The sequence below is a fragment of the Nannospalax galili genome, unplaced genomic scaffold (genome assembly GCF_000622305.1).
Source record: "Nannospalax galili isolate Female #2095 unplaced genomic scaffold, S.galili_v1.0 scaffold1189, whole genome shotgun sequence".
NCBI classification, from domain to species: Eukaryota; Metazoa; Chordata; class Mammalia; order Rodentia; family Spalacidae; genus Nannospalax; species Nannospalax galili.
In genome coordinates this window covers 928,792-941,754 of record NW_008360313.1, presented here as the reverse complement: position 1 = coordinate 941,754, position 12,963 = coordinate 928,792, and the positions used below count along the sequence as shown (strand labels likewise).

At 42.3% G+C, this 12,963-nt stretch overlaps 1 protein-coding gene across 3 annotated transcripts in view; it reads right to left on the bottom strand.

Moving 5' to 3' along the window:
* Positions 1-12,963, bottom strand: part of Selp (selectin P) — a 39,028-nt gene that overhangs the window by 4,694 nt on the left and 21,371 nt on the right. For all 3 annotated transcript variants that reach the window (XM_008824899.3, XM_029559516.1, XM_029559517.1), the window contains exons 9-13: positions 9,095-9,280; positions 4,222-4,407; positions 2,864-3,073; positions 1,183-1,368; positions 269-388 (exon numbers count right to left, since the gene is read on the bottom strand). In XM_008824899.3, coding sequence (XP_008823121.1) covers positions 269-388; positions 1,183-1,368; positions 2,864-3,073; positions 4,222-4,407; positions 9,095-9,280 — 888 coding nt within the window. The remainder of the gene's footprint in view (positions 1-268; positions 389-1,182; positions 1,369-2,863; positions 3,074-4,221; positions 4,408-9,094; positions 9,281-12,963) is intronic.

The window sequence follows — 12,963 nt, the reverse complement described above, 5'->3', positions numbered from 1 at the left end:
AGAGAGAGAGAGAGAGAGAGAGAGAGAGAGAGAGAAAGAGAGAGAGAAATTCAGATTTTTTTTTCAGAAATTCAGGTCTTCAAGTTTCCCTGCAAAAGCATCTGTATTTATAATTTTTTTCCACATAAAACTGATGGGCAGTCAGCTCTCAGGGTCACTTATATTGGTCTTGTTTTCTTTTAATGAAATGTTTCTAAACATAAGCTACTGACTTTAGCACCAAACTCCAAGTTATATAAACAAAAAGAGGAAGCTTCTTCGGATTTACCTTTTCTTCTGAGACGCTTTCTTAGCAGAGCCAGTAGGGTCCAGCCCACGGCCAGACCTGTTGTAGAAGCCACTGCTCCACCCAAGTAAGTCAGAGCTTCCTGGATTGTCAGTGGACCTGCTGCAAAATAAATTCACATGCAAGGCATGAGCATAGTGTGCAAAGACCAGTCATTCTCCTGGAGGCACTACAAGAACCCTGAGATTGGGGTGCAAGTAAGGTCATCAAAGGCCCTGTCAAAGCCAATAACCTGGCAGGAAAGATCTGGAAGGCAAAAATTCACTGCATCAGAATAGGAAGCTGGGTCTGTTTGCATTCCCAAAGCTTAAACATAAAATGTGATTTCTGAAGTGGTCAAGGTAAAGATCCCCCGAAAGGAATTCATTTGTAGTTATAAGGGGTCTGTGCACAGAAGTTTGGGTAAATAAAACAAATGACAGGCAGCTTCTCTTGTCAATCAAAGATCTGAGAACGTAACACAAAATAGTTCTAACAACTGCTAAGGTGAACATGGGGGAGAAATATGGGGCTGAAATAAAGCTTGCAAACAGATGAGGCATAATAAGCAAGATCTGTGGTATTTTTAGAGGTAGCTGGTAAAGGTCTTCTGAGATAACAAATCAGGATTCTGCGTGAAACTCCCAGGTTACCACATTTTGAAATTCAAGATGAAACCAGAGATTATAAAGAAGTGAGAGGATTCATTTCACAAATCTAAACAGTGAAAATGACTGGAAAGCATCCATACAGAGTCATTGAGTTTCATTCCTTCTTTTCTGTGTAAAGCAAGAAGATTCTGTCCGACTCATTGTGAAACAAGCAAGGGGAAACCCAAATGATGGAAAGAAAAACCACAATGAGAAATAGACAGAAAAGAAGCACTGATTTTGTCCTAAGCCATATGAAAAATTTACCTTGGCAGGTTGGCAAGGCAGCTGACCAGTGCCCATTTTCTTGGCATGCTACATTTGCAGTGCCATTCAGTAACTGTCCCTCTGGACACTGGAAGGTGCAGGTTGATCCATAGCTAAAATTTCCCCAGGGATTAGAACAGTTCATCACTATCGGTGTGTCAATGTGCAGTTCTGAGCACTTGATGGCTGCAGGGGAGAAAAGAAGAACTCATGAGAAACAAGTGTACAGAAGGAAGGCAAATGGGATGGTGTTTCCTTTGTAACTTGGCTGGCATTGTCAATAGGTGGAATACACTACGGAAGGTCAGACAGGAGATCAGCCTCTCCCAGGAGTCACAGTAGCTCTCCAAAGCACACACACCAAAGTCGCCACTGAGAGACTACTAACCAAAAAGCAAGGATAGCATATATTAGTTAATAAATCCAATAAATGCCTGGTAATGCATTGATCTGACCTCCAAAACTTTACAAAAGTTTTGCCTCTTAAAAATACTATTGACCCAGGTTTGAATCCCATCACCCAGATCACAGCTAACAACTGTCTATAACTCCAGTCCCAGTTTAAATATATCTACATATGCCCTTTCATTGTTCTTTATTCCTTCATCATCTTTGAGCTTCTTTCACTGGGAGCTGAGTATACTCAGTATTCTCTTTAGAATAGGCTGTTAATGAAAAGTCCTCTACATAAAGTAAAAACCATCTGTCCATGCCATTCTGCTGCTAAGGGGTCATTTCACTGGTGGGAACTCTTAGGTTTATAAGTACATTTCCCAGGGGGCTGGAGAGATGGCTCAGTAGTTTAAGAACACTGGTTGTTCTTGCAGAAGACCCACGTTTGAATCCCAGCACCCACATGGAATCTAACAACTTTCCATAACTCCAGTCCCAGGGGATATGACAGCCTCTTCTGACCTCCAAGGACATTGCATGACATGGGTGCACTTACCTACATGCAGGAAATACACACATACACATAAAATAAAAATAATAAAATATTTTTTAAAATACTATTGTTTTAATTGTTATTGTTGATCTGTTGGTGACTAAATGGCATGTCAGCATGTGATTATCAAAATGCTTAAGTGTTCAGCACAGCTGGACAGTAGAACTTTAAAAGAAGAGATCATGATCCTTTTGAAACTATTTTTCATGGAGCTTCAGAAATTCTGTTATGAATAGGAAATTAAACTTAATTCAAATAAATGTTATTGAGCAGTATTGACACTTGTAAAGCTCAGTACTGTGCTTTGTGGGGGATATAAAGATGAAAGAGACTCAAGGCTCCATGCTTCATGAAGAGGGTGGTAACTTCAGGAAATGTCCTTCAAGGCTAATTACTTAGCTTCTAATTATTATGAAATTATTGAATGTTTATAATGCCACCTAATTAGTAGCATTGTAATTTTTACTTCACAGTTCATAGAACTGGCATCACATGTACATGCAGACATCTGTAAGCTTCTTCCTTTAGGTTTCTGAGTATCAGGGCATTTGGCTGTGGAGTGAGGTAGGGCAGAGGTAAAGGGACTGCTTTTTATTGTTACTTCTGCTTAGGGTTGCTGTGAGTTTTATGGAGGAGTGGGTGTTTGTTGTGGTTGTTGGGGTTGGGCAGGATTTCAGCAAGCTTATACTCAAGCGCCCTAGGATGACAGTGTCAGAACTCTTCAGTTCAAGTTACCTCTGCAGGCTGGAGTTACTGCTGTCCATTGTCCTGAAGGCCTGCATTGGAGCGCATTGGCTCCTACGAGTGTGAATCCAGTCTTACACCCAAAGTAGCAAGCCGTATTCAAACCAAAGTTTCCCAGGTGGTGTCTACAGGACATAGTTCCCTGCTCAGGAGTAGCGAGAGTGGGACATCGCAACTCTGCCGTAGGAATTGATGTCACACCTGTCATGAGAAAATGTTTCCATTTATTCTTCAGTGTGTTCTGAGTTCAAAGGTCCATATTTGTGTTCAGGCTGCTACAGAAAACCTGTCTCCCACAGTGAAGGGCATATAGAAATTTATATAAAGAGGTTATGAAAAATTGTTGATTTCATGTATAGAAAACTTGAGAAAACTTATTTAGGGACTGGGGAGATGGCTCAGTGGGTAAGAGTGCTTGCTGTGAAGGCAAGAGAATCTGAATTCAATATCTAGTATCCCTATACAATAAAGACATGACTGTGCATCTCTACAACCTCAGCATTGTGTGACAGAGCCAAGTATGCTGGCCATTCCATCTAGCTAAAAAGGTGAGCTTCAGGTTCAGTGAAAGACCCTATCTCAAAAAAAATATGGAAGAAGACTCCTGACATCCCCGCCCCCGGCCTCTGCATGTACACACGTTGGCTTGCACACCCACACATACATACATGTGCTCATGCAGCACACCATCTAACCTGTAAATGAATATTTTTTTCAAAAGAAAATTATTTTTAAATGTCCATGAAAAATATTGCCCTTGGGGACAGTTGACTTATGGAGTCAACATTACTAATAGTTCTTAAAAAGAAGGGGCAGATGAGTTGATACAGAGATTTAGCAGCTCAGTAGAAGGACAAATACACACAGGACAGTTGCTGGCTGCCCCATACTTTGTCAGGAGGAGATACTATTCCCTGACCCAAGGTCAACATGAAAGACAGAATGGGAATACTGTCATTGGCTCAGTCATTAACTTGCCACATGACAGGAAAAGGATGCTTGATCTCTCTCCATCTTGATTCCTTGTTTCAAACACCTGGGTTCATAACCACCATCCTGTATTCTCAGCTATGAAGCAATAAACACCATTCAGTTTGCTCAATAAAGGTCTATGAGAGACGTGGCCTAAAAGACACGAATGAGAACTTCTTGTATAAGAATTAATATACGTTTTATTCACAAGCAAAAAAATTCTATCACTCTTTGGACACTTTTTAAAACCTATAACTGTGTCTGCTATGCCCCAACAATGGTGTGATATGTAGCTGTCATATATAAGAGCTATGTAAATGTTATTGTGGAAAAAAAATCCAAAAGTACAACTTTCCTGGAGAATATATGTTTATTACCTTCACAGATTGGTGGAGGCGCTGACCATCTTCCAGAAGCTATGCACTCCACGCTTCTTAATCCCTCTAGCTTAAAGTTCTTGTTACAGGAGAAGTTACAGGTGGAGCCAACATTGAATTCTCCATGGTCATGAGTGCAATCCATGCTGCCTTGCTCTGGAGCAAAGATTTCTGAGCACTTGATGGCTGGAGTATCAAATGAGAATGGCAGAATGTCCAAGTTTATTCAGGTCTGTGTTTCATCAAGTTCATTCAGTCAATATTTGATAAATAGCTATAGGCTGCCTCCCATGTTTTGCTAGGCAGTGGGCATTCCACAATGTATAAAACAGATTGTTGACTGCAGTGGGAGGGAGGGTGGGCTTGCAGAAAACAGTAAGGAAAGGTCACAAAGATAAGGAAGTCAAGCAACAGTTTCCAGGGCTGGAGAGATGGCTAAGTGGCCGAAGTGTTTGCTCTACCATCGTGAAGAGCTGAGTTTGGACTCCCAACACCGATATAAAAAGTGTGTGGGTGGCGCATTGCTGTAACCTCAGTGCTAGGGGTCAGACAGGTAGACCAAGGGGTCTCACTTTCCAGCCAATCCAGATGAAACGGTGAGTTTCAGTGAGAGGTCTTGTCTCAAAAAATAACTTGGAGAGAATGATAGAAGAAGACAGCTGAATTGACCTACACACACACGGGGGGGGGGTAAGGAGAGAGCAAGAGAGAGGAGAGAGACAGAAAGAGAGAGAGAGAGGCAAAAGCAACACACAGGCATCACAGGCATACATCACACATGGGGGAGGAAAAAGAGGGGAGAAAGGGGGGGAGAGAGAGAAAGAGAGAAAGAAAGACACAGAAAACTCAGTTTCCTCCTCTTCATACTCTGCTTCAGAAAACTGGAGCTTCCTATCTTCTCCAGGTGGGCACAGTCTGAGACTTTATTTCTGTCCTTCCTACACCCCCTAGACACCCTGTCATCTCCTCAGATTAAACACATCTAAAACTGCACTGACCCCTTTCTATCTCAAATCATCTCCTCTATTTGGACTCCCAAACTGATTATTTTTTCAATGTCACAGTTCCACAGCAATGGAAAATTCAAGCTTTCAAGGAGGTTAGCTAAGCTCTAAGGAGTTCCCCAGCTGACCTGGTATCTTTTGCCTCTGATTCTTGGCTCACACTTCCATGAGTTTCTTTCCATTTCTGCTGAATAAATCCCAGCCATTCTCCAGGCTCCAAACCCAGCACAGCCTCTCTGATGCTACACCCAGTCACTTCTGAACAGCTTTCTCTGAACACACCCACTTTAGTTGGAACTCATATGCTGTCATGTCATACACTGCATCACCCTTTCTCTGCTGGATGAAAGCTTCTAAAATCCCCAACCCATTCATCATTTCTAGCTTAATTCCCACTTCAGGATCTCAAGAGGACATTTAATAAGCACAGGCCACAGGACTGAAAAGATGAATTTCTGATTTATTCATCACAATTTCCCATTAAGTTGTTTTGATAAATTATTGCAGTTACGGACTTCTCTTGGATTTCTGTATTTTCTTCATTAAATTATCTGACACATGACTGTTATTTATCAACAGACAGCTTTTTATAAACAGAATGGCTATTGTTCTTTAAACCTAATGCCATTCTGAAGGTAATCCCTTGATCAGGTTCTTTTGCTTAGTTATTCTGATTTCTAAGAGCTTCTTCAACTCCTGTGTGCTGCCTCATGGAAAAAGTGATATGCTCAGCCTTTACATATTGGCCCAGGTGTTTTGAAGTGACAGGCCTTTCACTGGAGTTTTGTGGGTGCTTGTAGGAGTCCATCAAAACAGGTGAAAAAGTGAAGAAGCAACGGGAAGTAAACCAGCCCAGAGTTTAGAGGGCTCCAGTTCACCACATTTCAGACTGTGGACTTGGATAAGCAGACAAGGCAAAAGGGTAGGGCTGGGGTAGAATGTAAAACCAAGCTTCTTTCTCCCAAGAAACTGAGGCAGAACATTACAAACTGAGTTCAGTGACCAGACTTGGCCTCCAGAGGGATAGTGAGAAAGGACAATGTTAATGAGCAGTGGTTAGGAAAGTGGCACAGGTGGGGACAGGAGGGACACAGAAGCTGGACATAAACAATCTAGCTCACAGATGGCATCATGAAAGGTAGAAGAGCCACAGTCACTGCCAGGTTTGTGAAGAAGCTTTCAGGACCTAGGGAGGCAAAGGCAGGAAGAGACAGGAAAATATAGACAGAACTCAAGTCCCAAGGGGGTCAAGGAACAGGTATTCTTATTAAAGTGAAAATACTTGTGGAACTGCACCCCCCACAATAAAACATTTCACTGCACTCTGAAAAGATAAGCTAAGAGTTCCATCTGCTGGTGACCTCAAGCCCCTGTGGTCTATTCTAAGGTTCTGTAAGATACTTCATGGAAACCAGAGTATCTGGGCAGTGTCAAGGGTCAAATTTTCAAAGGGACCATTTCCCTAAGTATACACTGTAAACACAGAGAGTGAAGAGACAAGAACCAACTTTTTTTTTTGGGGGGGGGTTCTTTTGAGGCAGAATTTCCCTGTAGCCTCAGCTGGCCTGCAACTTGCTATGTAGACCAGGCTACCCTAGAACTCACAGAGATCTGTCTGCCTCTGCCTCCTGAGTGCTGGGACTAAAGGCATATGGTGCCACACCCAGCTAAGATCTATAAAGCCTCAAAAATCGGGATAGATAAGATTGGCAATACAGAGAACCACAGTTGGCTAAAGGCGCTATCCATGGTTGGGACTGGTCCTAGGTACTGGGTGGGGGTTGGGCTCACAGGTAGGGAGGCAATTACTTCTTCGTGCAGAGAAAAGAAACCTGGAAAGGAGTGAAGGGAAAGGGCTTGGAGATGACAGTTTAGTAACCACTTTGGCTACACATATGATTTAAAACGTTAATAGTATTTATACAAGAAATTTTGATTATTTACCCTTAAAATGCAATACTGGAAAATATGGCTCATGATACATGTTGATGTGACAAGTGAAAGAGAGTGAAAATAAGGGAATGAGCAAAGAACTACATGCAAGGCATGTGCTAGTTCCCCCACCCCACCACCCCCACGGTCTAGGCTCCTCCTGGCTTGCAGTATATCTTTTTGACAGCAGGTGGTAGTATTTCATGTCCTTTAATTTAGAGGATTCTTAGAACTGGTAAAATTTAGAGGAGTCTTAGACTGGTAAAAGACCTCAGAGGTGATTTTGTCCACTTTTCTCCTTTTGGAATTGAAAGAGCTGAAGCCTCCAGTGTGTGATGTGACTTTCTGAATGCCACATCATGGAAGAAAGAGCTGCAGTGCTCACTGCACAAAGGACTGAAAAATAATATTTTAACTGTTTTTTATACTACTCTAATGGATTCCTAAAGGCATAATCTCTCATCTGATCTAAGGTTTATTTCAGCAGTTAGGGCTGTAACCTGTGTGGGGACACAGGACTTGGAAGCCCTGACCGGGTGGCAATGTGGCACCCTGTTGTCATTCTTCTTTCCATTTTACTTGCTTTGTGACTTTTGACAGCTACTTTTTCTCTCAGTGCTCCAGTTTATTCATTTTTAAGATGGAGATCACAATAACTTATTTATGGGTGTTTGTGTACACAGAATAGGATGATGCATATGAAATGGCTAGAACCACACAAGCAACAATTACTGGCCATTATCACTGGTCTTGTTGTTGCTAACTCACTAGATAGAACAGATTGGAGCAACGAAGCCCTTGGAAACTCAAAAGGAGATGTAAATTAGTTACTGCACGTCTATGATACGCTAGATACAGTGCCCTCCAGGTACTTTCAGGAAGCTTAAAGACATAAGATCCACCCTGTTTTTGAGGATTCCACCAATTAGCTTTCAGAAGACCCACGCTTGAGTGAATGTTAACAGCAAACAATACGCTTCAATCCAACGTATGCTTGTCACACACTTATTTGATATTGTCTAGTTACTATAGAAGATATAGATGAAGGAGGGGCTGGAGAGATGGCTCGGTGGGTAAAGTACCTGCCAGGGAAGTATGAGGATCTGAGTTCTTGTAAAAGCCAAGCCTGGATCCCATGTAAAAGCCAGGCATTGTTGCACACATTTGTAATCCTAGCACTGAAGGTGTTTAGATAGGCAGATCCCTGGAGCTCACTGGCCAGTCAGCCTAGCCAACTGGTAAGCTCTGGGTTCAGTAGGAGACCATACATCAAAAAGATAAAGTGGTAAGCAGTACTATGTGTTTCCCTATGTCAGCCTCTGGTCTCCATGCATGTGTACACACACACACGCACGTGTGCACACACACACTACACAACATACATGCATATACTATATACAAAAAGGATGGAGCTTTCAGCTAATTAAAAACCCATACAGAAGTGAAGGGAAGGATGAATACATACACAAGCCAGGCTAGAGTTAATCACATCCTTCCTAAATCAGCTTCTAGTCTGAGATTTACTGGGATTCATGAAGGCAGGTGTAGGAATGGATGAATGAAGATCATGGCAGGAAAAGAGAAAAAGACTGTAAGAAAATAAACCCTTCAGTCCATTATTTACTAATGATGATGACCTTGGGCAAGTTAGCCTTTCTGAGCCTGTTTGTCCCTCATCTGTTACATGGCAGTGATACTTACATCTTATTATTTTAGAAATGTGCTGTGATTCCATGAAAGCATTTGATAAAACTTAAATGTTTAACTCAAGTTTTGTTGTAAAGTAGCTCAGAAAGAAAATTCTTGGTCTAGATTCTTATACCTTATGGGGAGACTGTTGTTTAAGTTCAGGGACACTTTCATCTGAGTCTCTGATGAGTCTCCAATCTATGGTGGTGTCTCAGAAGCCACAAGAAAGGACAAACCCCCATGCTTACCTTCACATGTGGGCAGGGTGCCTGTCCAATGTCCAGATGGAGAACAATCCAATCTTTCAGGTCCAGATAAATAAAATCCCTCATCACAGATGAACTGGCACGTGGATTTGTAACTAGAACCCCCAAGAGGCTGGATACAGGTCATGGTTCCATTCTGAGGGCTGAGCAGAGGTGTGCAGGTGATGGCTTCCGTGGGCGAGGAAGGTCAGAGGAGAAGAGGAGAGATCATGTGAGAACTCAGAACTCAGCATCTCAAAATCCTTGTCTTCCTCCTGCCCCCTCCCCCCCAGGTGTCAGTGTGTGTGTGTGCGTGTGTGTGCGCATGTGTGCGTGTGAGTGTGTGTGCATGCGTGTGCGTGTGTATGCATGTGTGTGTGTATGTGTGTGTGGCATTTGGTACTTCGGCTAAAGATGATAATTTTTTGTTTCCATTTCTGGTGCTTTCTCTTTGTTAGAGGCTATTGAGCTGGGAAACAGTTGAAGCTTACTGTTGATTGATATTTTGAAATTTCACACACACAGGACTTCAGAGGCAAGTCTAAGAGGGAGTTGGTGCGATGCTTAGAGAGTGGTAAAGTTCATTTTGGATGCTCCTGGACAGAGGAAGAAACTGTCCACTTGATCTTTTTCAGAAACAGATCTAGTGATGCTACCAGCAAACAATGCCAAGCACTTAGACATAGAAAAGTGGGGGGAAATTTCTTTCTACCTTTCTCCAGCAGGTGGTGGAGAAAACCTGAAGCAGTTTCCCAGCTGGTACTCTGTTGTGACCTTTCTCAATCTCAGCTATTTCATTTTCAACATATGAAAACCTCTAAGTCTTGCCTTAGAGGGTCTTGTAGGTGCCCTTGGGTATATAACAAGTCATGTAAAGATTAAATGTAAAAGGGGATTTAAGAATCATGGACATTAAGCTAGTCTTGGTGACACATACCTTTAATCTCAGCTCTCTAGAAGCAGAAGCAGGTGGATCTCTGTGAGTTCAAAGCAACCCTGGTTTATACAGAAAATTCTAGGCTAGGCAGGGCTATATAATGAGACTCTGTTTTTAAAAATAAAAACATCATGGACCTAAGGTAGGTGCAAATTTCATCAACTGTCTGCAAATGCAATTTCTGCCCTCCCCAGAAGATCTACAGTGGTCAGCCACAAATGACCCTCTAAGGTCAGTTTCCAAAATAAGTTAAATTAGGTCTCACGTTCTTTGAAGTTCTTAGGGAAAGGTTTGGGGTAGTAATCATGTTTTGCGACTTTGGATAAGTCACTTAACCTCTCTGAATCTCAATATTTTGAAATGTGGAAACTAGTGTTACAGAGATACTAAGGTTCTTACTAGGACCAAGAGTAAAAACATTCTCAGTGCAGATGTTGTAGCTGTTAAGATGTTCCTATCCAGCGAATGGAACAATGAAGCCCAGATAAAATATGCTGACATTAAGAAGACCACTGCTTGTCTTGATTGATCAGTGTATGGCTTCAGACCAGAGAAGGTATTATGACTGTCCTCCTGGGGCCACTTTTTAGCTACTGACTGGATAGTATGAGGGTTTGAGTATGATCTATACCAAAAGCCAAATGGAAATGTAGTATTTAATAAGCCTATTGAAAAATACACATATAACTGTGTATAGCTGAAGGCTATAAAACAAAAATCACAGTGCCAGGCAAGAGAAACTTCCCTTCAGTTGTTGCTAAGGGTAGTCCAAGAGACCCCCAAAATAACACAGGCAAAATTACAATAGCCTTTGATTGCCACCCAGAACTTGTAAGTCCGTTCCTTGCAATCTAGTTCCTCTCAATCTAATTAACTTGTCTAAAGACTGAGGTATTGTCTACCACTTAGAAAGTCTTTCTGTAGTCAGTGTGTATGCATGCATGAAAGAGAGAGAGAGAGAGAGAGAGAGAGAGAGAGAGAGAGAGAGAAGCTGGAAAGCAAAGAGGGAAGGGGTGTAGGTCCTTGGTTTGGTGGAGTCATTTCCAGCTCTCCAGTGGCTTTGCAGGGGTGAATGTGGAGGAGTGTGGGCACAGTGACAAGGGAAATTATCTGATAACACTCCCTCGGAAGTGTTACAATAGCTTGTGGATTGCAGGCCTCCTGGTACCTTCCTGTCCCAACCACATTTGGGTATTTCACTTAATGTTCACCCAGCAAGAAGAGGAGAAAGTTCAGAGTAAACAAAGAACCTAAAGCAGAAGGGGACTGGGAGGTCACCGGAAGCTGGGTGAGTGGCAGCTCCCCGCTGTGAATACTCATAGGCAGGACAGTGTGGAGCAATGGAGCTGCACCCTGCCAGCCCAGGGTTTCCTGGAAGGGTTCTGATCACTCTAATAACCCTCCTCAGGGACTCTGAATTCTTCCCAAAAGCTGTGTGGACTTTGCAATATATGCAGGCTTCAGTGTAACTAGGATGAGAGCAGAGGCAGGCTCGCAGGCTCACCCTGTTTTCGCCAGACTTAGCTCTTGTCTCTAGTTCCTGCTGCAGTGGCTTGCAATGTGCTCTGATGCCTGGGAGGAAGGACATCCTATTCTGCTGAGTTCATTAATTAAGTAGTTATTCATGAATTTATTGTTGACGTAATTTGACAGTGGTGTGTGTATATGTGTATGTGCACTATATAGCAGTTTCCTCCATATAAAAAACATGATCTGCCTGGTTCTGTGGGGGGTTTTATTGGTCTTTTTGAGACAGGGTCTCCCTGTAGCCCCAGCTATCCTGGAACTCACTATGTAGACCAGGCTGGCCTTGAGCTCACAGAGATCCGCCTGCCTCTGCCTCCCGAGTGCTGGGATTAAAGGGATCTGCCTGGTTTAAAAAAAAACTCAGATATTGAAAGTTTATACAAAGTTAAAGGCATGACAAATAACATAGAAATATTTCATATTTTTACCTATGAAACTGTATCATTAAAATTGAGTATACATAACAAAAAACTATTTCAAAGGGAAAAGGTGGGCAGGGAAAATATTGAAAGAATTCTGTGCCAGAATGCTATCAATATCCATTTTTTCAAGAGGATTTTTTCATTTCTCTCTTTTCTTATTTATTTGCAGATTTTATTAATGAGAATACTGTTCTGAAAAGATCATGTTTACCATAAATTTAGCTAAAATATTGGACAAATTAGGAGAAAAAGAAATGGGAAATGTGAAAAGCATACATCTATCCTTCAAGTCTCAAACTCAGATGATTGGAGCCAGCTCTGTTTCTCATAGGATGCTTCAGTACCAACAGTAATGCAGATATAAGTAGTCTTAATGAATCTACATATTGCTTTCTTTTAAGAATGCTATAACCTCCAGTTCATGGCATCTCTCTAGGTGTTTCCACTTTATCATAAATATGTTTCTCCATTGTACAGATCTTGGAGAATGCTTACTAGAGCATGTGAATTCTGTCCCTCCCATTCCACCAAAACATGGAACGATCCCAAAGAAGAAAGTGCCAGATCAGCCTTGGAACAAACACCCAAACTAGTTTCTCTCTTTCCTTCTTTCCGGACGCAATGCTCAGTTGATGAGTACCATTCAGGACAGGAGCCTGCACTGCCTGGTGTGGATCCTGATAAGGAGAGTGCAAGGGTCACTGCATTGCTAAGGTTCACTGCCACATATCCTGGCACCAGTGCTATCTGCTTAGCTCCTGATGACATTTGCATTCGGAGCTCTTGGGGTATAGGATGAAAGGGTGAGTGACAGCATTCAATTATTTTCCAGCCAGTTTCCAGGTAGGCCCTACACAGTTACCATCCTGAATGCAGAGTCTTTAAGAATACTGCCTCTGCCCGGTGTGGTGGCACTCACCCTAAATTTCAGTACTCTGGAGGCAGAGGCAGGGGGAGCTCTGTGAGATCAAGGGCAGCCTGGTCTA